The sequence below is a fragment of the Scatophagus argus genome, chromosome 6 (assembly GCF_020382885.2).
Source record: "Scatophagus argus isolate fScaArg1 chromosome 6, fScaArg1.pri, whole genome shotgun sequence".
Taxonomy (NCBI): Eukaryota; Metazoa; Chordata; class Actinopteri; family Scatophagidae; genus Scatophagus; species Scatophagus argus.
In genome coordinates this window covers 16,580,781-16,608,554 of record NC_058498.1, presented here as the reverse complement: position 1 = coordinate 16,608,554, position 27,774 = coordinate 16,580,781, and the positions used below count along the sequence as shown (strand labels likewise).

Sequence of the window (27,774 nt, the reverse complement as noted above, 5' to 3'; positions counted from 1 at the left end):
ACAATCAAATATCAAAGTCTCTTTCAAACACACAAAAATGGAACAAGATTTGAGCAGAGAAGGTGAGTCACCATAGCAGGATGTCTGTTGCTGAGGGCAAGGCTAGCATTGGGGAAAGCTGGAGAGAGGCCCCCGAGGCCCCCATTGTGTACTGAGGACAGCAGGCTGTGCATGTCGGAGTGGGCGCCCTCTAAGCCAGGGCCCTGGCCCACAGCATGGTTACGCAGTACATGGATGGCCTCCTCCAAACGGTCCTCCATTTTACTCTGCTATATAAATAAAAGAGGCATGCGTTTAGATTGAAAGATGACACACAAAATATAAGACACAGCTTATAGATGCAATTACAACAAAATACAAATACAATTGTTTTGAGAAACAACTGAATGATTTAAACAGTGCATTTCATTTATACTTTACGGTCCCCTTAGCTAAAACAAGGGTACAAAGGCTCGAAGAATATATTATGATAACCTTCACATTAGCTCTGATGTAGCAGAGAAACGTTTTAACATACCAGTGCGTGTGGTTGCCCTTCATAGTTGGGTGTGGTTGGTCTTTGCCACTGAGACTGAGCCCCTGCACAGACAAGTATTGGGTCAGTGTATGGTGGTAGTTCTTAAGTTAACAGCAGATGGAGATCAGTCACAGTCACATTTCTGTGCTAAAGACAGGCAGACAGTCATCTCTGCTCCAACAATTTCAACCGATTCATTTGTGTGTGCCAAAAACAAAGCAGCAATCAAACTGAACAAGTTAAATTAACTGGACTGATGCAGATATTTTGTAGCTGAAACTGAAATATTATCCAAATTTGTAGTTGCAAGAGTGAGAATAAAGCACAGGATAAAACCACTTGATCTCAGTTTACCAACCTTCTGATTGGCAAAATTTACTCAGCTGTTAGGCTGATATGACTTTTACATCAAAGGAAGGTAGTATCAAACTGATGCAAATTGAGACGAGGTGCTTTTTTTTTTTGGAAGAGAATGAATAAAGTGTTTATGAAATGCAGATTTCTTCATACTGGGGTGTAAGATTAGTCTGACATTAGTCTGAGATTATTACCTCTACATAACATTTTGAATCATGCACAAGGGGTAACAGTTTGATGCTCATTTTAACTGCATATGAGAATTGAACTGTACCTGCAATAGCCTGAGGAGATCCAGGAGTAGATGGAGCTGAGGAGAAGTTATTACTGTTGTGGTCCGACGGGTAAATCTAAATGAATTGATCAAAGACAACCCTACGTTATGGCACACAGCAAGAATACATAACAATTCTGGCATTAAGTACAATTTAGTCAAACGGTAAACTGGTGGTGGAAAATACGGCAGAAAAAGTCACTACAACATTATCATTCAATATTAATCACAGTATTTATGTCAAGTCATATGACATCATAAAACATTCATTAATAGAAACAGAGAGTTCCAGCAAATAATTAAGTTGGTAATTATTTATCAATAGAACAATTAAACATTATTGAGCAAATAAAACATGACATCTGTCTGCCTGAAAAGGTTTCATAGCTCTGGATTTCTGGTAGAGCTGCCACAAAATTAACTCAAGAATTGTTTGTGTGGTTTAAAATTATGTATACACACAAATAATAAAATAATTTTTCAGTCTGCAAATTTCACTGTTTTGTCCTTATTTGGAAGTTTCTACAGCATATTTTACAATTAACATTCATCTGTTTTGCATCAGACCATGAACAACAAAAGCAATGCTGAAGTACTGACAGAACATTTTCATTTTTGTTGGCTTCACCATCCTTTGCTGAATTTGCAGTTATTTGTTCTTTCTTCACACAACATAAAAGATATTAATTTTGTTAGAGGAAATAAAATTCAATGGATACAATAAAATTATTGTATCCATTTTTTTTGTATTGGCCAGCTCTAATAAAAAAAACAAAAAACAAAACAAAACCCAAACAACAACAAACAGAGTAGAACTCACTGAGGCAAGAGCCTTCCCAATTTCATCTCCCGAACTGCCAGCTGTGGTACCTCGGTTGGCTGCAGAGACAAAATAAATAATCTGAGTCAGATGACCCATTAATTTGCTTTTGGTCGGGTAAAAAAAATAAATAAATAAAAAAAAATCAAACAACCATAGGAGCCGAATCTGACAGATGGGTCCAAGATACTGGTGAGATAAGTTCATCTTACAAAGATCCTTACCCATGATGGCATCTCCATTGATGGTGGGTGTGTGGTTGTAAGTGGTGGGAGCTGAGTGGAAGCCATTGACTTCGCTGCCGTGCAGAGGATAGTTCTGTGGGGACAGGGACAGGGGTTGACACTTGTGGAGAAGCGATACAAGTAGCTCCATAAAGGCACAAACACACCCTCACAGAAAAATAAAACAATGTGATAAATGTGTTGTGTTGGAGCTTAAGGTTTATTAATTCGGAACTGACACCTCTGAAGAGCAAATGCCAACATCTTTTTTCTCAATGAAAAGGTTTTCCTTCAAGTTTACCACATCATTTCCTTTTAAGCAACACTGGAAGATGTAAACAATTACAAAGACATAAAAAAAACAAAGATGGGATAAAGATGACAAGAACGGGATAAAGGTCATTTCTACCCACCATTCTGTCCTGTGGGTTAATTGCAGAGAAGGACCCTGGCTGTCCAATGTGAGGAGAATTACCCAGCATGGCAGAGTAGCCAGAAGATGACCAGGGGTCTTCTGAGAAAAGCACAGACATGTTTGCAAATATGAAAAAAACCTTCAGAAATAGTATTACAGAACAAGTTCACTTCTGTGATATTACGATAAAGGATACCTTGCATATAGAAAGAGCCAGGGTAGACAGCTCCAGGCTTAGCACCGGGATATCCTCCATTGTCTCGGGCATACTCATCACCAGATGTGGAGGCATACACCTAAACAAACATGCAGACAGTGAGCAGTTGGATTGAAAGTTCTCTAAGACCTATTATATACTTAAACATGAATATTTTTATGTTGGGAAAAAAATAAAGATGACGTTATATGCAGCCATGAGCATCAGGAGAAACTAAGTAGGACGCTATCAATCCACCTCCTTTTTGAAAACCCTTTAATCACACTAGCTTCAAGTTGCCACAAGATGGCAAAAGGGAGTCTGCTGGCTGTGGAGGCAGGCCGGCTCCTCGCCTGTGGAGGAGAACACAGCGGCCATGCCACGCTGGGCACAGCAACGGCTTGAATCCCAGTGCACAGTGAGCACTTCCTCTACCTCCCAGGACATAAGTGACATCGCACTGCCTGGCCTGCAGCCCCTCCCAATAACACACTCAGTATCTACTCACACACATACCATATATTCAGTGAGCCAACACATACACACACCCACGAACACTCCACCATCAATACCCTCAAACTAGCACTGTCACATTCTGTGTGGTATCAACAGAGGATTGAATTAAAGTAAACATGAAAATGGACAGCTCTGATGAAACATTTTCTATTAGCACCTTAAAGAGTCCAATCACACATCCTTACATACATATTGCTAACAAAAATGGATGCCGGGCTGTCAGTGACACATCTCTGTGCTCCAGAGCCATGGACATGAGAAGCCTTCAGTTTTCCCCGACACCATCAGCAACCACTCAGTCCTTCTTTTCCTCTACTCCTCTGTGGTACATAGCAGATAGAGGAACACAGAAAGAGAACGAAGGCTATGCTGCAAAGAATGCTAATCCAGAGAAGGGATTTTTTCTGTAATTTGATTTAACAGGGAGAAGTGGAAAGGGAATGGAGAGATGCACTTCTAATTACAGAGCCATCTGCCTGTTCCTGGACCACATCCAACTCCACAGGCAGCTGGGCTGAGGAGAGGGAGCGAAGAGAGGGAGAGAGATGGGGGCTGGGATCCAGACAGCGAGGGAGAAAGGGAGAGAGAGAGAAAGGGGGAGAGAGAGAGAAAGGGGAAGAGAGAGAGAGAGAGAGAGAGAGAGAGAGAGAGAGAGAGAGAGAGAGAGAGAGAGAGAGAGAGAGAGAGAGATATTGCTGTGGGTAGGGGGTGGTGAAGGGGGCAAGGGGGGAGAAATGAGGGGGAAAAATGAAGGCCCTGATGATTTATGAAATGGGTAGAGAGATAAGGGGTGTTGAGGGGGGACAGGAGAAGGTAATCTAAATGACTTAAACAAAGCTTGATATGACCAGGGGAGTGTGAAGGAAACAGGGGATTTAAAATGATCATGGTTAATTCAGGGGAAAACATGACGGAGATGGCTTCATTTAACAATAGGCTTTGAGTTGTTCTTTCACAGGGAACAATGTCGAGTGAATCCTGCTGCTCTAGATGGGAACAGAGAACTACACAATGAGTGGTGCTGGTGGATAATTGTATTCTCAGGAAGAAAGGGGATTTCTAGGTTAAAATCCTCAACTAATAGGGGTTTAATGTAATTCAGGTTATGACCGTGTAAAGGTCTCTACACTAGAACAACATGGGTTGTCACAAGGGGTGGGGAGTAGATGAAGATTAACATCAAACTAACCTCAAAGCGCTTTATTCAACCACAAGGGTTTTAACCACATTAGTACACCGGACAACTATGGGGCAGAAGAGAAGTTCCTCCATGATGTTTGGCAGTTGCAGGTGAGAGGGGGTGAGGGTTCACAGAGTTAGGGCAAGGATCTTGTGTACAGGTATTGTGGGTTACAGAAGTCAGAGAGCTTGAGGGGAAATGAGAAATGACCTTTGCACTGCAGCTATTATGTGTCCATTTACTCATTTTAAGCAACAAAAGTAGATAAAGGAAAAGAAGATGAGTATGTTGAAGGAGTGGTGAAAAGAAGCAGCAAGGGAGGGAGTGTGTAAGGGTGGAAAGACCACAGGATCATCATCGGCAGTCATTAATCTGGGCTCAGACACGAGGCTAAGAGGCCTCGCAAGCACCGCGCCTCACAACTGGGTCACTCACAGGGGGAGGCCCACCCAGGCCATCATGTGGTGAAGCGTAGGCGGAGGACTGGATGTAGTGGGGGAGGGGGGGTTCACACACACACAAACATCTCATCATTCGCATTAAAACCACACGGCCATCGTTCACACTGCAGGGAATAACTGAGGTTCAGACAGTGAAAGAGAGGGGACTTCAGCCAAACAGAATGTTCACTCTCAAACTCTGTTACGCAGTCACCGCAGCGTACGGTGTCTACACACTGAGGTTTCAGCAGCCACTTCAACACGACAACACCCACAGGTGGAGGACAGCGCCGATAGAAAAAGAAAAAAAATAAAATAAAAACACAGGTTTCTGAATTTCTGTAATTAATGAGGGGTCAAGAAATGAGCAAAGTAGAAATTTCACCAGGTCCAACTCAGGTCCATCTCCATATTGACTATTAGGCGATCTGATATGAACCCACCTAACCAATGCTGCCAGCTACGTTTGCATCTATTGCAACTTAATCTCACACTAAAACTTAGAGTTAGAATGCAACACTAGTAACTTAATTTCCTGTCAGATTACACATCCATGGCTCTGTGATCTTGAATCTACTTCATCCACGCAAATATCAGTACAGTCATGAGTTAATTTTCATTTAACTTTAGTTATCAAAACTTGTGCAACATTTACCAAGATGATGAAATCATGAGAAAACTTCACACCTTCTTTAATTTTCACAACATCCAATGCATATGCACTCCCAATATTTAATATAACTGGTAAAGAGTCCATCTTAAACATTTCTATCCTCCGCCTGTATCGCTTGAGTCCTGCTTCAAGGTGCTGCGCTGAAACACAGATGCCACAAGTGAGAAGATGCAAAGGCTCCACACCCAGCTTCTTTTAGGTCACTGATGTCATCTGAGAACTACAGTAGAATGAGGACTGGGTTACAGAAAATGTTTATGTAATGGCAGTATTTCATATTGATGGCCAAGTGGCAGCTCAAGCAGCAAGGCTGGGCTCTAAAAGCAACAGCAACCCACAGTCTGCCAGTAGGGTCTTTCTGATTTGTAACACTATGTTGGCACGCATCTGTTGGTTTTAGACAATGGTGAACTTTCAAGTATCTGCAGCAGATATTGATAGGACTTAGTGCTGTGTTGAAAATCCTACGTTACATTCAAATTGAAAAAGGCTTCTGAATCATCTGTGATCTACAGAAGGTGTAAATGTATGGAAGGACTGGCTGGTAATCAATGCACAGGACTCAAATTCAGCCAGTGGAAATAATCTATAAATGAGAATGATGTGGGCAACTGCAGCCTGATTCAATTCTTTGTATTCAAACTAACAGATTCATTCTGTATATATTCAAACATGTAATGCTTACTTGTTTTCCAGCTATGTGTGGTTGCCATCATCCACACACGTCAGCTGCTGGGAATTCTGGGCCCACTGTCAAAATGTGACACTTGGTACAGTAAATCAAAGCACTATGAGACTTCATACCGCCTGGACTGGGGCCTGATAGCACTCTGTTGAATCCAGTTATCAAGTCCATTTCACAAGTTGAAATCCGACTTAACTTTTAAAGGAACAAAAAATTACAAATAACCTAATTTTTAAGGAAGTAAAACTCCAAAATTTATGTTCCAAGAAGTGAAACTTTGACCAGACACTTTAGATATTTGCTTTTTAGCCAGACAACTTCCTGAATGGTTTATACATACTTTACTAATGAAAGAACAAGAGATGAAAGACTCAATAAGAGATTGTTAAAACTCTGAGCTCAATACGTCCAGGCATGTTACCAACTCTGAACTGGAATCAGCCACTAGTACCCAACCAACCTGAACCCTTAAAGCATTCCGCCTTCCTGAAACACATCCAAACCCAGGACTGCTGTGTATATCAAAACATGTAATTCAAAATGGGTCATTGAAGAAGGTAACTCTCTAGACTTGAGAAAGTAGCTCAAAATCCTATAAATTTGCTCGTCTACATGACAACCAGACCCTGAACACCACTTGAAACCACTTGAGTGTAGTGTAGAGACAACCACAGTGATGATGTTTATTGGGGCCCAAGTTGCCTGACTGTCAACTCACTGAGACTCTGACAGAGCAGAGGGTCTTTACCCCTGTCTGTCACAGAACTGCTCAAGCAGAGTGGGGAAAGCAGTGTGAAAGTGTATCTGTGTGTGTGTGTGTGTGGTAAACGTGTTTAGAGGAAAAAAAGAGAAAGAGAGAGAGAGAAAGGACTGGCTGCAAGCGATGAAGGCAAGCAGAAATAAGCTCTCACCGAGGACGGCAGGCCAGGGGGTTTCCGAATCTTCTTTGGCTGGGTGTCTATACATACAGGTAGTGGAGAAACAGAAAAGGTGAGAGACAAAGACACAGATAGGGACTTTGTAAAGACACATTTGGCAGTGTTACATGAGTTCAGGTACAGTTTCATCGTGAGCTCTAATTCTAACCACAGAGCAGAAAGAAACTGAATGTGCTGCAGCATGCATGTTCCAGTGCGTATGCGTATGTCTGTCAGTGTGAATGAATGCTGCTGCGCATTCATCTGTATAGACTAAAAAGATCTGTCGAATGTAGCCCAAAACAAAGGCAAAAAACCAAAAGAAAAACATAAAGAGATATCAAACACAACTGTACCAAAATATTTACATAACAATAAAAACTCATGCTGGTGTAAACTCACAAATTGCAGAGTTAAGTATTAACAGTACAATTAGTTGCTGAAACAATTAGTCAATCGTTAGGAAAAAAAAATCAACTATTTTTAATCGTTTCAGCCACTTCTTGAGCCTCTGGGAAATTGTTACCATTTCCACAAATATTAAATACCAGAAAATTAACCAAGACAATAATCTACAGGTCAACTGAAATTAAAAATACTAGTTGCAACCCTAGTCAAATCAAAATAATAAAAAATACAGGAGAAAGAAAGAAAGAAAAAAAAGACTGGTCCCCCACAATCTGGCCAATGCATTTTGTCCTTTTATTTTACCTATTCCTCCATCAGGCGGTCTTCTCCTGGGGTTGTTGGGGTATGAGGGGTAAAATTGGGAGCCAGATTTCAGGCCAGAGGGGGACATAGCATCTGGGCTGGGCATCGCTATGTCACTCGGAAGGAAACCAGGCTAGGAGGAGAGAAGATAGTGAAACAAGGTTTTACTAATAATACTTACAGGGGCGTGGGAGAGCACAGCATAAACCGCTTCGCTTCTTGGAAATGAAGACAGTATTTAACATGAAAAGAGAAGTGAGAAAACCGGGCTTCTTTTACAATGACACACAAACTTAGCTCTCACGTACATATAACCTTGAGGGGGAGGGATTCAAGGAATAAACTAAATGGCAACGTACCTGGCTTCCAAAGGGAGTGTATGGTGGCCTCTCATTTTTACCTGCAAGATGAAAGTGAGAGATTGTTTGACTATTAATGCAAGAGAAACCATGAAATGTATACACACATTTAGAGGCAATGGTGTGTGATAAAACAAATGAAAAGTAGGTTTTCTGAAGTACAAAAAGTCCAGAGATGCCCTCCCCTTTTTCAGTACGCTCAGCTGCATAAAGCTGCCTGCCAGACAAAACCCTAGGGAAGGTTTCTGCTTCGTTGCCCTAACATCCCCAACACTCAACGAATGAACACAGGCGCACATGCGCACACATACACACGCGTGTAGACACATACACATTTTGACTCCCAGAAAACAAAGTATGTTCAGCAGTCAAATTATCAATATGATGGTTTTAAAAACGGAGCATGACGTGGTGAAATAAATGTATATACTAATTCTAGCAGAGCAGATAAAATATTCATAAAGTCAGTTTGCCACAGAACAATCACTTTAGAAATAATTTGAAGAAAGCCAACAAAAACAACAAACCTGCAACTCCTGAACTGATGAACGGAGAGGACAAGCCCTCATGCTCACTGTAGTGGGATCCCTCGGCATAGCCCTGTGGGAACATGGGTATGCACAAAGTAACCTTAAAGGGAAAAACTTAGAAAAATGTAAACAAAAACATGCAGAACCAAACACACCCATAGATCCAAATTAGAATCACTCTTTCAGGCTGTCCCCGTCTTGTTAGCACACCTATGCCGCTTAGTGATTACTCTCCCCCTGCTTTTCTGTCTCACAGGATCCATGCCAAACAAATCTGCATCAGTTTAGGGATTCAAACCGACTTTCTTAATTATCAACTTGTGGTAATCAAAGACTGCTGCATGTATTTCACCCTCTGTTCCTTGTATTTACAGAGTTGTGCCAAGACAGTTACAGCGGATGTGAAGCTGCAATTACCAGTGGGCTTCCACAGAGGTTCTGGGCTACCAGAGAGCGTGCCAATGCAGGATCCTGAGCCAAGGTTATTAGGTAGAAAGTAAAACTACCACTTCGAATCAAACATGGCACACAGCATGAAAAAGTACTAAGCTGTTGTGGTGGTAGGGGGAGAGGGGGTGTGTGTCTGTGTGTTCCTCTATGGCAGAGTGATTAACTGAACATGTGTGAGTGTGTGACAATATGATGGCATCTGGTGTTAATGCTTAGATCTCCAAACTTAAATTCATGTGTGACTTAAGAGTGTGTGTATTTAGTTCTTACCCGTCCTTGGCTGAAAGAGGGGCTGTTCTGTTCAGCTGAGCCCCAAGACCCAGAGCCGCTGCGGTCATCTATTGCTGCAAAAAGACACACTGTAAATATTTACAGGCAGGGAAATGAGCAAGTTAGGCTGAAGTAGAGATGAAAGGAGCAAAAAGCTGGTTGGACTAATGCTGTGAATTATGTTATCAATCGCCAAAATGAGGGTAAACATTGTGTGTGTGTTGCTACAGATATGTAGAAATGTCCTGATATTGGAGTCATATCAAGAGAACTTGTCACCATGTCCTCCTCTAAATATTCAATGTCTTTAGGGGGACACAACGGACCCGGACAAAGCCAGGAGAGACTACCATTACTGATCAAAAATGCTGCTGTCGTATGCAAGATGCCATGCAGTATTACATCATTTCTGGAGAGCAAGAAATAACATAGGAAAAGCTTCTCAGCGTACTCATTACTGTTTATGACAGTCACTGAATAGCAGAAAATTAACCATTCACGTCCGTAATGTAATCCATGAGGATGAAATGTCATCTAACCCACATTTAAATTCCACTCAGTCAACCTGGCACATACAAACACATAAAATACCACAAAACAAAACGCAGAAAGACAAAACATGAACCCCAGTGTTTTAGGTAAAGAATGAAGCGTAAATGTGTGGCACAAAGGAAAAACACAGCCAAAAGACTGGTGGAGCAGAAAACTCCAAAATACCCCCATCATCCCCTTCTCCCTGTCTTATGCACTAATGCTATCCAGGCTCTCTGGAGACACAAGCCTTAATTGCATGCTGATTTGCATAATTGTGCATATTAATGCAGTTTCCTTATGAATATTCATAGTTCGTCTTTGATTTTTGCCTAATTAAAAAAATGTGTGTGAGAAAGCAAAAGAGAGAGTGAGCGGGTGGAAGGAGAAAGCAAGGGGACAGGGGAGGGAGAGAGAGAGAGAGAGAGAGAGGGAGAGAGGGGAAACAAGAGGGAAGGCAGAGTGAGAGGGGTCTGGGCGAGATCAGCAGGCTGGCTGACGAGTGAGAATGAGTGATGAGACTAACAGAGCGGTGCAAGCACCTACACACCCTGCGACAGCCGTGATCTATGGAGCTGATGCCAGTGGCATGGAGAATCAGGCGAGCAGGAGGAGAGGGGACCTCAGAAGATCAGCCTCGCTCACTGTCAGATCGGCCCTCCTGAAAGGCCACAGCACTAATAAAGAGCTGCACCACCACCAAGCATGTCCAATGGCACAGGACACTGGTGACAGGCTTGCAGTTAAAGATGACAGACTTTGTATGAAGACACCTCAGCCAAGGACTGGTGCCGTGAAAAGTAACATCAAATTAGTGAGGTAAAAAATCTACTTCACATGAGAGATGTGAACTCTTCTACTTCCAGCCTGCCAACAAAATAGATGTGTTTTAACTCAAACAACTTCCCTTTTCCCCTACTTCAAGACACATCAACTCGATCCAAATAGCTGGTAGACCACAAAGTATTTTCACATGTACGACATGCTTAAAAACTGTAACAGGTAACCCACAAAATTACACATCACTGTCGACCACAACCTGCACTGAGTAGGCAAACCATGCCAACAAGTAGAGTCAAGAGAGTAACTTCACAGCCATTTTCAATACAACACTCATCCGCCTATGAAGTCTCCATTTGGCCAGCGGGGGTGCAGCGAATAGAGTGAAAGCGCGGCTGTGCAGGATAAGTCTGACAACATTGTTTCACACTTGCAGGAGTAATTAACTTGGAGGCAATTAAAACAAGGTGGAGAGCTGCTGAGGTGACACTGACGCTCAGCCAGCCTAGGAGAGCCCAGCTATGCCAGAGGAGAGATCTTTCTATTGTCTGTCTTTTGTCATGTGCAATATTGAAAGACAACCAGAATTAGAAAATAATGCAAGACAAATGAACTGGGGTCACAAGCTACACTGGCCACTAAATTTAAGATGGTAACATTTAGATCCTGTCTATGTTGTTGTGTTGCTCATATACAAGCAAGTAAGCACCCTTTAAAGACTAATGGTAAAAATGAGATATGTACCATTCAAAGTAGGTCAGCAATGTACTCCTACATCAATTATTTTGGCCAGTACAAATATTTTTAGTACTTTGTTTTAAACCAACCCTTTGTCTGTGACCTAAAAAAATTAGCTCTGAACACTTTAAGAGTCGGTACGCTCAATTAAATTTAAAGGACAAGCACAGATATGTCCCAATATGGGCTTTATTTCATCCTCATTTCATCACTCACTTCACTCTTGAGCTTTTTAGTTCTCTAGCTGCCTAGTAGTGTGACTGTCCAACACAAACTGCACAAAAAAAAACCAAAGCTCTCACACCGCAGTTACCAGCTCCTGTAAATTATGACGACATGCAACAGTCAATGTGGTACTTATAGATCAGTACCAATACATCTCCTTATGTAAATACATTACAGTTTTTCTGTGTTTACATTATACTGGAAGAAGCAAAAAAGAAGCTTTCAATGGTTTGGCAATCTTTTGGTTACAACGTAAATTTGGTATAGTATCACATTAGTAATACAATACAATTAAGCTCATCATCAATATCCTGCAAGTATTGATGGATATATCGAAAGTTGACCTCTGTAACAACATTTACACAATTTTGATGCCAACTGTGAGAAAAGGGGATGTTGGGCAAAATTTGAATGCTCACTATGTGTCCTCTCAGTACACAGATCATACTTAGGATGGCTAAGATTATTTGAAAGCAGCATTAGATTACTTGGGCATTGTGTTGCATGATAACTGACAAATCTAATATCAAAATCTATGCCATCCATGCCAGACAATTAAACTGGAGCAAGATAAAGCTCACAGTGAAGTCAGTGATCAACATTTGAACAGTTAATTGACATGATGACCAAACTGGGGGAAAAAAAAAAGATTTAAAATACTCTGAGTTATCTACCAATTAGACATGCATATAAGAAATGTAAAAAGACATGGGGCTGGCATGATAACAAGAGGTTCTCTGGACGTATATCACATCCATCCAGATTTTGGCATGGCTAGTCTGAATGTACTTCCAGTGAAAGTCACATGGCAGAGCAAATACTGACTCACAACCAGAACCCAGAAAAATATTTATTTTCTGAGCCACAAAGCCTTCTCACGGCAGCAGGCTCTGAAAACATCTAATTTATTTGAAGAAGGAAGCCACTCTCCTTTGAGATTTCCTTTTTCTGTGGGCTTAGATTTTCCAACTACAATCCACCAATGCACAGAGACATACATCACACAATACAACAGGCACATGCAGGTATGCAACTGCGAGTGCAAAAGTCAAACACATAGCTGGCAAGCCAGCTACCATTCCACATGCATTAATTCACAATGTTGTTTGTTGTGATCTAAAGGAAGCGAGCCTGTCGCGCCCCGTGTATTTGTGTGTGTGAAGGGGGTTGGCGACGCTGCCAGCAGCTGCAGAGGTGACAGAGGGGACGCCTGCCCGAAGGCTTGGGGGCTTGGCCAGCTCCCACCACACACCGTCACACCCAGCCTCCCCTACTTCTCAAACATCCCACACTTCTTGCCAATCCTCTCCTCTTTCCTCTTCCCTTAAATCCACTCTACCCAACACATCCTACCCCACACCCACACACACACACTCACTCTGGCCACTGAGGAAGGGAGAAGGACGCCTAATGCAATTAGCACCCCTCTGAGCACTTTTGTGTTGATGAATAGAGGTGGTCTGCTGAGCCACTAGGCTGCCGCTGTCGTTCCCGCGCTGCTGGGCCCCAGAATATACAAGCCGCCTAAGTGACGTCATAGATGGACACGGCTCTTTAATGGTCATCATTTCTATAATAAATGGGTTTCCTGGCCCAAAGCCATATCATACTTTGGAATAATACGCTATTATTTGGGTTAGGTTTATTTGGGGTTTAAGATTGTCTTGCTGACAAATGCAGGCTTTACATTAAAGGAATAAATAAAGAAATAAATAAATAGTGTATATCCAGTCTTAAGCTTCCATTTTTTTTCTTACACACAGTCTGTGTGTGGGAGTTACAAGAGTTTTCTTCCTCATACACACAGACTGAAGTCTCTGTAACACGTGTGTTATAACATGACACAGATCTACTGGAAACTTGACGGCCGGAATCCGCAGATGTTAACATTTTGACTCTCAAGTGTTATTAGAGGGTACCTGCAGATCTCCCAGAGTTAAATGGGACAGCTTGAAGTATCGCATTAAAATGGGTGTCAATGACCGAGGGCCACACTTTAGGACATGAGAAGGGGGGGAAGGAATTAACTCCTCACTGCTTAGTAATTGCCTGTTGTAATAGAAACAAACAGAATCCTGCTTTCCTCAGGCTGATCCCTCCATTCAACAAGCTCTCTCTTCCACTCTGACCACTCACTGCATGCTGGGCCTGTTTAAGAGGCAGTGAGCTGGGGGTGAGGGACATTGTCTCGGATTCAAGCCATTTCCTGCAGATCAGTGGGGGTAAGAGCCCTGTGCCGTGTTGGGGGAGGAGTGTTTTACACTTCAGGGTGGGGGAGTCGTTTCAAGTCCATAAGCCCCTTTTTTTGCCTTTGTTCCTCAGTGGCCAAGTTCTCACTCTGGGGAACACTGGGGAGTGTGACTCGATTTCACACGCCAGGTTGGCAGGGTGACAGAGGAACGAAAGTAACACGACTTACTAATAACATTCAGGAAGAGGAAAAAAGCTCCCTCAAAGGCTTCAGGTGCTTTGGGAGGTTAACTGCAGATACTTTGCACTTTTAAGTTAAAGACTATCAAAAGAAATAAGGGAAAAATCAGAAAAATGTTAAAATTCACACAGACTTGAATAAATCTGTAGTTTCGGTTTTTCATACAAGAAATATTCCAGGTCTGCTAACATTTAAACTATGGTCTACTTCTTAAGTTTCTTAACGCTACATTTAAGACAGTTAGGGGGCCAGGACGGTAGTCTAAATGGATCATTTTCATACTTCATGAACAGGCACAGAGCAAGCTATGGCACATCGCTAAGCAGGAATTTCTTAAAAATACAAATAGATGAATAAACAAATAGATGCACAGCCGATTTCCAGCACTTATACATTGGTAGAAAATTAGTCCAACAAAATCTTTTATCAGCATCAGTCTATGAATTAACCTGCACATGTTTGTGAAAATCTGTGTGGCTGTTTGAACTTTTCAAATGCAATTTTGTACCACAAATAAAATTTACCTCTACTACATCTACTGAGGCAGTGGTGAGATCTCAAATGGCAGGCAAATAAAACTGAAACTGCTTGTATGCTAGATAACACAAGGGTTACATGGGAAAATGTTTTTTGTGACTTGGGTGAGCTGACTTTTGAAATTATTGCTCTTCCCCATTAGCTGTAACTTGCAAAGGCCTGCAGATTTGCATTCTGCGTTTGACATGACTATTGACAGTCACAGATATAATATTAAGCGACTTTTTTGTTGTTTTGCTAAAACTTCCACACAGACACAGCAATGTCAGTTAAAAAGCACACATGGAAATAAAACAACAAGCTAAAATTTGGTAGTTTACATATCAAGCTTCAAAGCTTACCTGAGCCACCGAACTGACTGCTGGCAAGTGTCATTGTCCTGTTCTTCCCATTGGCTACTGGAGGCGCGAACATCTATAAAAGAAGAAAGATACCGTAACTAACAAATCAAAGGATGGCACACTTCACACATCCAATTTCCACGACTAAATGACACCACACACACGTCGTTCAGCTGTATGTTTTTTTTCTTTTCTCTTGCAAGCATTACAGTCTTGGGTGAGACTAAAATGAGATAAAAACCATTTAAAAACTATGTGATTCCACCATTAATTAGATTACTTTCAGCATAACAATGAAACATGCCACATATCACATTTCAAAAATAATCACTTCATGTTATATAAAAAAATACAAAATGAGGGTTTTTTTCCCCAAAAATCAAACGTAGAGCATTTTGAAATTGAAATCTTTCTCCCGTATTTTCATATACAACTATGAACTTTAACTTTCAATTCAGTCTGATTGGGGGGTTTGTCAACAAGCCACTGTGGGCTTTACCGTGAGACTGTGGTGTGGGCTACATACCTCCTACGTGGCATCTTTCTGTGACGTGGTTAAACCCTACTAAACAAACCAAACCTTTCTGTAACTGGGACACCGTGACACAAACTGACACTACCACGCATGATTTCTCTTTCTATTTAATAGGGCAGGTCTACACAGTGAAATAATCAATTTGGACACCATCTTTGTTTCCGTTACATCTGGTTGCAGATATCGCAGACATTTTTAGTTTTGCTTAATATCGTGTCCAACCTAGTATGCATTTCTTTCAGCCAGCAAATAAACAAAGAGGAGGGATTTGTTTGTATGTTGTTCGACGGCTTCTCACCCAATTATCAATGTCATATTTAAACGGAACATCTGCTGATACAAACTGGCAGCTAATCAACCTGAGCTTTTCGAACACAAACCCAACTGTCTAACAAGAAGCTCCCACAAACCCCCTTCACAACAAGAAGTGCTTTTCTGTCATAGGCAAGGTTTCCTCCAAATACCGACACCGAGGCAGAGAACAGGGCTAAATTAATAAAGCACCTGACTGAATCACAAGTCATTATAACGGAGTTTCATGGAAAATTTTCATGAACAACAATGCTTTAAAAAAATCTCTCAACAGATAAAGCTAGTCCTGTTGTTCCCAGGTGTTCCACATCATAAAATGTCAATGACTCTTGATATCGTATAAACACTTCAGTATTAATCAGCTGTACTTTGTCAAAAGAAATCTCATGGGACATTAAGTTTGTGGGCAAATATTCATTAGGAGTCACAGTTTGGTGTTACCTGTCGTGCCCCATATATAATAATTATACAGGGCTGGTAATTTAGCCTTACCAGTTATTCAGTTTATGAAAACAAAAACTAACACAGCTCCACTGGGCCTATGAGATGTTTATATCAGTGTAAAGCTCAACAAAGACTTGCAACAAAGCAAAATGACACGCAGCTAAATAAAACCCAAAGAGAATCCACTTCATAGATAATGTCTGGAGGATACTACTGAAATAATCTGTCTCTCTCCCTAAAACACAAAAAAATGCAACAAGAAGAAATGCAGAATCTGTCTGCTCAACCCACCTTCTTTCCACAGTTTCCTGTAGTCATTCCTGATTCGTTGTATATACTTACAGTGGATACCAGTTTCTATCATAGGGATCCACTTCCTTCCTTACTTGCATCACCTACATAACTCAATAAGCTATATTTCAACACTGAACTCATTTTTCACCAGTCACCTTGAGGTATAGCGGCATTTTATTGTGACACAGACAGTGCTACCACTGGATGCCAAGAGTGGAGGATGGAAATATTTTGAGTTGACACTACCTTTTGTTAAAAAAAAAAAAAAAGAAAAACAAACAGATTCAAAAATTTATGTTGCAAATTTGACCACTAACTTTCTTTCCTCGCTCCCTTCTCTCATTTACTGTTGCCACCAACAGTTATTTTTATTAGCAGTTAATCTGCCATTTATTCTTTACTATTAATTGATCAATTGTTTAGTCTGACATTTTTACTAACGATCAAAATGATTAATTGGTTATCAAAATAGTTGGCAACTTAATTTTGCGACAGCTCTACTCTTACTCAGACCTCCAGCTCTCTTCTTCTAACATACCCAGACCTGCATCACACTCTCTTTAGCTCTTATTCCCAATGCCACCCAGAACCACCCAGACTGCTCTCCCACTCTTACCGCACTGAAATCCAGGAGGTCGCTCAGTTCCTTGTCAGTTCCCACTGCAGCCATTCTTTGCTGCTGTTCGTTCATACCCTTCAGTCTCTAATAATCCCTACAAGAGAAATTTGCACATACAGGATTTTAATGGAACTAGAGAAGTTACATGGAGCTCTTCAAAAACAAAGAGGACGATGGTAATGAATGAGTTGAACTAGACTGCCTTTACTTTATCACAGCACTAAAGATGATTCAAATTGTTAGTCTCCCTCAAGAAACCAATGCAACTGTCAGCATTTTTCTCCAAAAAAAACACCAAACAAACAAACAAAAAAAAAACAACAAAAAAATGTATTGGAAACATATCAAATCTGTGCAATTTTCAATATTATATTGAAATCTTGTGCATCTTGTGAAGAGTTACAATATGAGAATCTGTGATCATCTATACGGTCACAGCTGCCCAAAGCATACAGCTTGTATTACCACGTCACAGAAATACAGACCAATGAGGGAAACCGGCAATATTAGGCTACTTAACACCGAACGGTTTAGCAGGGGCTCCCTAAAAATGCTTCTTTCAGACAAACATTGCATTCCCATCTTAGTAAAAGAGACTCTATGACGAAACAATGAATATTGTGCCCTTAGTCAAATCACTACCAAGTAATGACTTCTAAAAAATGTCTTTCATTTTACGCAACCCTGGCAAATAACACAACCATATGTCGATCATTGCAACATGAGAGAGGATGTAAAACATTTACAATTACAGACATAATTGGGACTATTGTTAGCCCAAGGAAATAGGGGTGAAAGGCAGAGCTAATGACTGTATGCAAACACGTCATTACCAAATTACCATATGTCAACTCAGAAAGAACCTTGTCAAATGACACAGTGAGCATGAATACTGGATTTACCCTGTGTTTTGCATTCCAACGCAAGCCCGAGGCCGCTCTCTGATGCTGAGCGACGGTTCTGCAAGCCTCACAGGGAACTAGTGGTAAGGGGAGCGAATGGAGGAACAGAGGCACTTGGAAACCAACAGGTGGTGTGCTTTTACAGCCTCTTTTGTAATATAGCACTAGCATAAATTGATGCAATCAAAAAAAAGAAAAAGAAAACAAAAAAATGGATGAAATATAAGTTGTAAAATGTAAACAAGTAGAACCCTGAGCATATAACCTTACATCAAGAAAGAAAAACAGAAATTAGGAACCAACTGAATGTAAAACAAACAAATTTATCAAAGGTAATAAACCTTTTTCCAAATTTATGAAAATAACAAGTCAATTCAGGGAAGAACAGTGCGTTCCACAAGTGAACTCAAACAAGCAGAATGTAACCTTGAGACAAGGAAAGGAAGTGAACACACACAACACATAGCCTATTTACACTTGTTGTGTAAATAGGCTAGTAATGTAGCTGTCATTGTTTTTCCAAACTCTTGGATAAGATGTCCAATCAAGGACAAAATAGGCCATATGCACCACTAAAATTTTCTTTTACATGGGTAAATATTATTTAACCAGTGACATAAATAGAGCAGAGCACATGGAGGAGAGTAATGTAACAAAATGGCATCTTCAGCTACTGCTGGATCAATATTTGAAGCAAGCAGATTAGGGGTCTTTGTCACCCCACACAAGGCAGAGGAGGCAGGTCATTCTCCACAAAAGAGCCTCCACCTCCAGAGAAACAAACCACTGCTCTACACAGACGCTTTACAGCCAGAAAAAACAACTTGTGTTTAATGTACATTCATAACCATAAACGCACTGTTGTTTTGACCATGGCTTTCAAACATAACAAAAGGGCCAAATTAAGTTCCTTCCACCTGTCTAACAAACATAATTCCCTACATGTAATTGCTTAAAGATAACTGTTGTTTCAGACATCTTTACATTTTCTATAAGCGCAAATCTGCCCGTAGAGGCCGTACGTGTTTTTGCTATTACTCACCCTCTCAAATGTTACACTAAATGCAAAGGTAAATAACTATAACATGTGTGTATGTCAATGCTACTACTGCTGCTGCTGCTACTACTACGGCAACAAGAGCCGCCGTACTGAACACAAAACCAAATTCAACTGTTGATTCAAATACTGTCCGAAAGAAAGGAATGTAAATGTCTTGTGCAAGAAACATGCTATAAATGACGACCACTTTGGGTCAAATTATTCAGAACAATGACAGTGAACATGTAAGGCACCACAGGATGTAAGATGTACATTATTTGATCATCTCCGCTAGGCCACATCCAGAGCCAAGCTACTGCTGACAACTAACCCATTCACCATTTATTTTGAACTATGTTGACATCATCCACAACACTAACAAAACCATAATCCCCGGCTGTGTCTTGCGAGTGAAAACAAAAGATGTGTAAAACCAGTCCAATGACCGTAATCCCGAAGAATAAGAGCAATGCTCCAAACTTCATGCAACAAATGCGGAGCTCTTTCTTTCACATATTAGGGTTCAAGTCGTGCATTATGAGGGAGTTGAGTGGAGCAGAAGGTGGGGGTGGGAGCATGAGGAATTTCCTGCCAAATGTGCAATAAAATAAAGTCTAGCTGGTGGCCAGACACTTCCATAAAGGAATGTTTAAAGGGCTACTGAAGGGGGTTTTATGGAAAGTTTGTTTCGTGCTTGTACAGAAAATACATGAAGGCCCACAAACAAAGTTAGCTGAAATGCTCGTCAACATTACCTCAACGTAAAGATTTTATACTAACACATACTAGCCAGTGTCGCAGACATGCGGTTAAAAACAAAACGAGGCTTGTTAGGCAGGACTAACATTTAACGTTAGCCGAGTCTTTCTACAGAACAAAGGAGTAATTTCCTCCTCTCCGTGGTCGATGCGGAGACCATCACACACTTGGCTTGCCACCTCAAACCAGACAAAAACTTACATCCCCCGCTTTAACCACACATTCCCAAAAACTTTTCAAAATTTGCAGGCGTCACAATAGGTGTCAGTGAAACCCATCGAATTCATGCAACTTCCCCCGAAACATGAAGTAAAAGAAGGTGTTTTTACCTCTCCTCTCCAAGTGTCTGATATCCAACAGTAAAAAGAAAAGCGGAGACTCGCAAGGGGAAAAACATAAAACTTCAAGAGAATTTCGACCTCAGTGCATGAAACGCATTGGAGGACCGTAGATGTCTTCCCTTTGTCCCGGTAAGCCTGTTATCACACAGCGCCCACGTGTTTGCTTCAATGTAACAAGTCTGTGTGCAAACAAATCTATTATAGTAACTAATCTGGCGTCCTCCTTTTTGTTGTTACAACTGAGATGATTTCATTCTTCTCGTAGACATCTTCACCACCTCCGTCCACATTGTCAGACGCAACACCGTATCCCTCCGCACAAAAGTGAGGGCCTCAATGCCAGCGGTGTCCGATTTCAAACGCCTTAGAGAAACTGGGTATTTTTACAGTGTAAAAATACAGCTTTGTTGTCTTCCAGTGGATAAAACGATGGGGATGTCTAGTAACGGAGCTCAGCTTTGAGTACTGTATCTGAAATCCTCAAAAATGCGGGCGCACTGCGAGCACTAGGTCGTCCAGCGGAAGAGTATCGTAAGAAAGTTACCTGCGATTACACAGCAGCAGCTTGACGAGATGGCACGATAAATGCGAAAGAACTCAGCCAATAGGAAAGCGTGTGAGCTTGATTGGCAGCAACGGGAGCCAGTAAACGGCTGGAAATCTAACTTGTGCCCGCCTTCTTCTTGACGCTCACTTTCCCTGTGTGCTTAGGGAGGCTGGCTGAGGGGGCCTCCAACATGCCCGCTGACATCATTTTAATACTTTGGTTGGTGTGTCCACTTTATCTTTTTTTCCCCCAAAAGGAAAACAACGTCTTCAAAGCGCGGCTTTAAATTATTTTGTTTTCATTGCCATAATAATAGCATATGTAAACCAAATTATAATTTCACTTCTTATCAAAATTTTGTTTGAACATTTAAATTTAACTATGTGTAACACTAATTTATTTAGTAGTGGCCCACTAAAAAAGCATATACGTGTACATATATAAGATCAAAATATGTTTTCAAACATTTTATGGTTCCAGGATAATATTTGGTCACCTGACCTAAGAAAGATTATCCAATCAGTCACTGTAAGCATGAAACACTTTTTCCTTTTGTTCTGCAACTAACACTTACTTACACTTGATATTTTAGAATAATCTACTGTTTCCTCACAGAATATCAGGGGGGGAAAAAATGCTTTAATTTACCAAAGCTCAAGGGAATGCATTCAGATTGCTTGTTTTATCTAACTGGAAGGCCAAACCCCCAAAATATTGTTTACTATCATATGTGACAAAGCATCATGGCATTTTGCTTGAAAACTGACCAAAATAATTAATATATTATCAGCATTTATTTTCTGTCAACTGACTCGTAAATCAGTAATAATAACAGCAATCAGCTAATAGTTTTTGCTCTATTTTTTATGTAGCCAGACTTTTTGTGGATGGGTTGATAAACATTAGACCAACACACCCCTAGTAACTGCCTGCTCCAGAGCAGAGTGGAGAGGAGGAGAGCAAAGAGTATAGGATCACAGAGTGTGTGTGTGTGTGTGTGTTGAGGGGGTTAGTTCAGAGAAAAGAGTTTCAACAGGGAGGGCTCACCGAATAATCAACATAAATGTGTGGTGTTAGCATTAAAACACTGCTTCTTTTTGCAAAATAACAAGACTGATAGCTAGATAGATAGATTTTTGAAATGCAGTTCTGTCACAATGATGATGACGGACTACTTGAAGTTGAACACGATTAGATGACCCTGTCTTTATTTGCACGCAACCTCCTTAACAAGAAAAAAAACATACAATAACCGCTCTTTTGAAAAGTGTATGTAGGTGTTAGACAGCTGTTGTTTTCACCCTGAGGGCAAACCTTGTCAAAGAAGAGGGAAGTGAAGATAACCCCTCTTTGTTTCCAGTCTACAACCTCCAAAACTACATTAAAGTTGTGTAGTCGTGTAGTCGTAGACTTCAGACATGTAATATTTCAGAAAGGCAGAAAACAGCAGTAAACTTGAGATTCAGAAAGATTTCAACAGCTAGAACAAACTGATCAGTGTCAACAAAGGCCACAGTGACTAAAGTACCTTTTCTGTCAATACATGGTCAGGATGCCCATGTCCTGGTTCTGAGCTGTGTAGCAAAATTGAGACATAGCAAATGCAAATTCAACATAGCTGCCTTGAGTTATTATGCACCCAAACTGTCTATTTGCTCAGAGGTTACCAACGGGAAAGGGGATTTGCTGTCAATAGGACATATAGAAAAATAATCCATTGGGTGCCCCCCGGGTAAAGGAAAAGCCTCGGCACAGAACATTAATTAGTCTCATGGACCGTCTTAGGAATGTAATGGGGTTACTGCTTGGAACAAACGCACATATGGGCCATAAATACCTTCACAAACATACCATACACACATTCACATTTGGTCTCGCATGCACACACACAAACAGAGAAGCATACACGCACAGGTATAGAAAAAAAAAGACAAGACAGCCATGGCATCAGAAAATAATCGCAGCTGTCAAAGAAAGGGCATCTTGAGTTATTTATCTAACACCTATTTGGAATCCTTTCATTGAGGAATGTAGTAATCAAAAGATTAGATTTGAACAGATGGAAACATCTGTTTGGGGAAATGAATTTCTAGTGGAGACAGAGAAAGTCTCTCGTATTCTCGCTTTTTCCAGTAGACGTTAGGCTTTGAGTAAGAATAGTGCTGTTGTCAGTATTAGCAATGAGGCTTGTAAGCCCTCCAAGTAGTTTGTAGTAACAGCTGGGTCTGACATGGAGAGCATGTACAAGGGCAGCCAGGCTGAAGAGAGGGAGGGGGTGGAAGAAAAAGAATAAAAAAAAACACTTATATTGTGAGGATCTTCACCTTAATGAACACTGAGTGAATCTAACGGTTACCTGAGGTTAAGCAGAAATCAGTATAACAGGAAGCTGAAGACAAAGAAATGTGTTTTAGCATTATCTTCCTCTGGACAATATAGCCATCATACCTATAATTTTTTTTTTTTTTTTTTTGCAAATGAATTAGGGTCGTGCCACTTTCTCATTGGAGCCAAGGGATCTAGCTGCTTTAATACATTATTCTCGATATTAAGCAATACAATTTAATGTTCAGCTGTTACAAAACTAATTAGGAATATGTGAACATTGGCATTCTGCTGACCACTGTTTTGTTTGTTTACCAAATAACTCAGACATAAAGAAAAAAAATCATGAATGATCTTTAAAAGCTCAATGTTTATGCTAAATTTCTGTTTCATTATCCACAGTAACTGTGGATCATCCACCACTTGGTAATCTAAAAGTTCTTATATAGGAGAGAGCAAACAAAAGCACAAACATGCCATAATCCCAAAATACGTTCATAGCACAATGGACAGTTAAAGGCAGAATGGGGGGAAATGTTGTCACACATGCCCTCGTTGATTCCTTCAATCCATTCCCAGCTTCATATCTGTAATTAATGACAGATGCATATGCAAAATTAGCATATCTTTGGCACACTGGTGCTAATCGGTCATATATTTTTGCATATTAATGACACAGCTAACCATGAACAAACATTGTGAATTACATAAATTTGCGCAAAAAATAACAGTGTGTAATAATGTGTACTAATTACTTAATCATCTTTGGATTTTTTAAATCAATAATGCTTCATAAAGAAAAAAAATAAAGAGGGCAATCCTGCATTATAGTGTGGACACCTCACATATGTCATCTTTGATTCTAACTGCTTGAACCTCTATTCAAAACCCAGCTATGAGACCGTCACCACAATCTCATAGCTGGGTTTTGAGCTAGCTACCTGCCTCAACACCCTCACATGTTATACACCTTTAGCCCCTTGTGTCATTCTGCCCTGCTCATAGGAAGCCAGTCATGCAAGCCAAACCACATCACCAGGTTATATCACACACAACGATAAGCCCGTAAACATACAGTATAGGCAGCACACATAACGCACACAGAGCTCGGCAGCGAGGCAAGCTGCTCACCTCGTTCCATACTGAGCCCCTCACAGCCTGTAATAGTAGAGGCTTAGGTTTGGGTGGGGGAAGGGCAGAGGTGCACAGGTTTCTGATCAGACAAGAAAACTAGGCCAAGACCAACAATCCCTGTCCCCGAACAGCCTCAGCCTCTCCTAAATGCTACAACTTTGTTACAGCAGTGTGACAATCGCTTGCATGATTGTCATTAAAGGCAAAGCAACGGAGTGATTTTGAGCCACAACACGTGCATTTAGAGGCATAACAGCTTCTCATAGCTAGGCTATGATTCATGCTTCCTTGCCCCTTTGGAAGCTGTCCTCCAATAAGAGTTAGAGGCTGGGGGTAGGAGCGGATAGATTGATAGTGTTGGCTGAGTGCCCATGCTCTGAGTCTATCTGTGCTGAAGGGGAGGAGACAGGGGGAATCTATCTGTTGTGCTCTCTGTGCTCATGATAAACTGACTCCCGTCAAGCTTCTTCCCCCTATTACAGCTCGCCTGGCCGAAAACACCCAAACTCGTACTGACTTCCAACATGTTAAACAACAATAAAATGTGGGGAGAGCAGAGTGAGTGATTTAAACAAGGCAATAATCCACAAGGTTATGCTATCCCTGTTCAGCGATAGCTGGAAAACATACGCAGAGCAGGACACTTGTTTTGGTACAAGTGAGGACAGCATATCTTCTTGATTTCAAAAAAAGTATTCAAAACAGCCAAACTCAAAGGAACACAATGAGCCCAGATTTCACTTCATCTCAAATGGGACCATTGCCAGTAGAAAATGCAATGTCTCTGTCCCTTATCCTGAAACTCTAATTCCCACAGAGCTCCACGGTGAGATAGAAAATGAGTTTGAGGGATTGTCCATGACATTAATCCTCCCAAACACCACAGTTCTAGATCCAATACGGACAGCCAAACACAAAGCAAATCAGCAATCTATTCAGCAAAGGAAAAACTAAATCAACACTCCTTTTTACTTCTATCTGCTCTCGTTTGACAATGACTTTCCGAGATGCCGCCTTCCTCTCTCTGGTGGTTTTACGGGACCCCTCCCTGCCATCTTGGATTCCCATTATTGTGCAGTTGTATGGGTGCCCCTGTTTTGCCACCCACTCTTCAGGTACAGTGAACTGAACGCCAGCTTTCTGTTTACAAAGTCAGGCAGTTGAGACCCCCACCACCAAACTGTACAACTGAGGAAAAGATCAGATAGCAGACTACAGTGGTGGTTGAATTTGAAGTTGTTATTATTTTTTTAGTTTTTTTCAAGAGAAATGAAGGATGGGAAGGTGAGAGATATAGAGAAACAGAGAGACAGAGAGGGGGGAGGAAGCAGAAAGAGAAAGTGCAAAGTAGAGAAGGAGTTTTCCTACCTGTGCAAAAAGAAAATCTCTACCCTAATCTGAAAATAATACAGTAGTCATATATCAAGGGGGAGGTGTGCAAAAAGTCACATGATAACAATCAGATCAGAAGCTGAATTGACTCTAAATCAATTGAAGTAGGCATGTCAGGGCTGCCCAGGACAGGAGGGGGGAAGGAGAGGGAGTGAAAGGGAGATAGATGTGAGCCCGTGTGGGGGAGGGAAGCAGAGATTGTTGGTGTCGTGGGAGCACTGCAACAACAATAACAGCAGTGTGTGTGTGTGTGTGTGAGTGACATGGTGAATGAGTTAGAGTGGTAGTGGGGATGTGTTATGGCTCACGAAAGTGATGAAATGACATCTCCTTTACTTCAGCACACAGCTGCTATTGCAGCAAAGAGCACACTGTTAAGATTATCTGACCTTCTATTTTCTTTGGTAGCCGCTGGTCAGAAGTGTCTGCTCGCCTGTCATGTTCTCCTCTAATTAGCTATATCCACACAATGACTACACTGTGTCCATTACAAACAGATTTCTGCCCATTGATACCCATGTCATTAATATAATATGCTCTGGACATTTACTGAGAAAGAAATACAACAAATCCAGCTACTAATTTGATATAAATGTGTTTTGAAGGCTGTTGTGCTCCCAGCCTGTATACAGATCATCAAGAAAATGTCTCGTATAAATAAGCTAATAATTTACAATAAAACTTGCATGCACAAACAAATGTGATGTGAAATCTTATGGATATGACAAATTTTTGGGTTTAGTCCTCTCTCTTTCGTTGTTTTCTCTATTTCTTTCATCTATTTTTCTCCTCCCCTCCCCCCTTTCTTTGCAGATTAGAATTCATTAGCAATCAAAGAGCCTCCAGAGAGCTCCGGCTCTTAATTACCCACTCATTTGCATTTTTGCATATTAATGACTGCAGGGTTTTGGTAGCATTTTTGCCGCAGTGGTTTAAAGGCACCTCAATCCTCCTGTTCTCCGGGGAGGAGAGATGGCCAGAGGCAAGGCTCCAAGCCTGTCCAATCCCCCACCATCCTTCCTGATGGGAGCTGGACCGAGTAAGGAGAAGGGGGGGGGGGGCTGGGACTGGGACTGGTGGGTGTTGGGGCGGACGACTACAGGGGTGCACAGGTTAAAGGTCAATGTCCCTTATCATCATAAGAAAGAACACATGTCTTCAGTGCTGCCTAATTATTGTCATATTGAGCAGTTTAAACACCTGATCTGAACAAAATATACCCTGAGAGAAACTGGAAATCTATACTGCAGAGATTGCTCACGTGGGTTTTATTGAGGATGGCAGCTAGTTTGGATGAAACTCATGTCCCACAGTGTGCAGAGACAGGGACATTTTATATCCCTGGAGAAAGGTGTGCACTGGTGAAAATGAGGCTATAGTGTGTGTGTGTGTGTGTGTGTTTGTGTGTGCGTCACTGTTTTCCTTTACATTACAGCCTCTCTCTCTCTCTCCATGTGTTCACTGTGAGGGCAGTAAGAGGCTCATTTACTGTGAGCCTTAATGGCGATGGTGTGCTTGCACATGCACACAAGCAAGCCAGGTTATAAAACCACACCTTTGCGCATAGCATATAGACAAACATGTAAACAGAAAGAGTTGCAGGCACATGCATACACACATGCATGCACATTCACATGCATAGAGTAAGGGAATAAGATGACTAGAGACGCCAGACAACAGCTCGCAGGCATCTCTCAGCCCCTGAAGTGCTGCTGTTCCTCTTATCCAATATGTTTTGACTGCAACAATGATGTCTGAACATGGAAAATAACACCATATCCCACTGTGTTTTAGATACCTTACAAACATAACAATTAATGACTTGGAGCCCCGAGACATCTGGCCAACAGGTTCAACACAAATGAATAAAACATGACATGCTCTAATATATATTACTCAGAGTGGATTTGTATTATAGCAACTGTTGAAAATGGACTTTATTTTAAGAAAAATGCAAACTATGCAATTTGTCACATAGGTAAGAAAAAATGTTAGTATGCCACATTTTGGGGGT

At 41.2% G+C, this 27,774-nt stretch overlaps 1 protein-coding gene across 1 annotated transcript; it reads right to left on the bottom strand.

Moving 5' to 3' along the window:
• Window positions 1–985: 985 nt before the first annotated feature.
• On the bottom strand, window positions 986–20,907 carry tcf3b (transcription factor 3b). The gene is made up of 14 exons (XM_046392011.1): window positions 20,351–20,907; window positions 17,319–17,415; window positions 15,118–15,190; window positions 9,535–9,608; window positions 8,812–8,884; window positions 8,285–8,325; window positions 7,926–8,058; window positions 7,209–7,255; window positions 2,804–2,903; window positions 2,606–2,706; window positions 2,193–2,286; window positions 1,969–2,027; window positions 1,120–1,224; window positions 986–1,080 (listed from the first exon to the last, which is right to left on the bottom strand). The coding sequence occupies exons 2-14, from the start codon at window positions 17,391–17,393 to the stop codon at window positions 1,051–1,053; spliced, it is 1,005 nt and encodes a 334-aa protein (XP_046247967.1). The 5' UTR covers window positions 17,394–17,415; window positions 20,351–20,907; the 3' UTR covers window positions 986–1,050.
• Window positions 20,908–27,774: the final 6,867 nt, after the last annotated feature.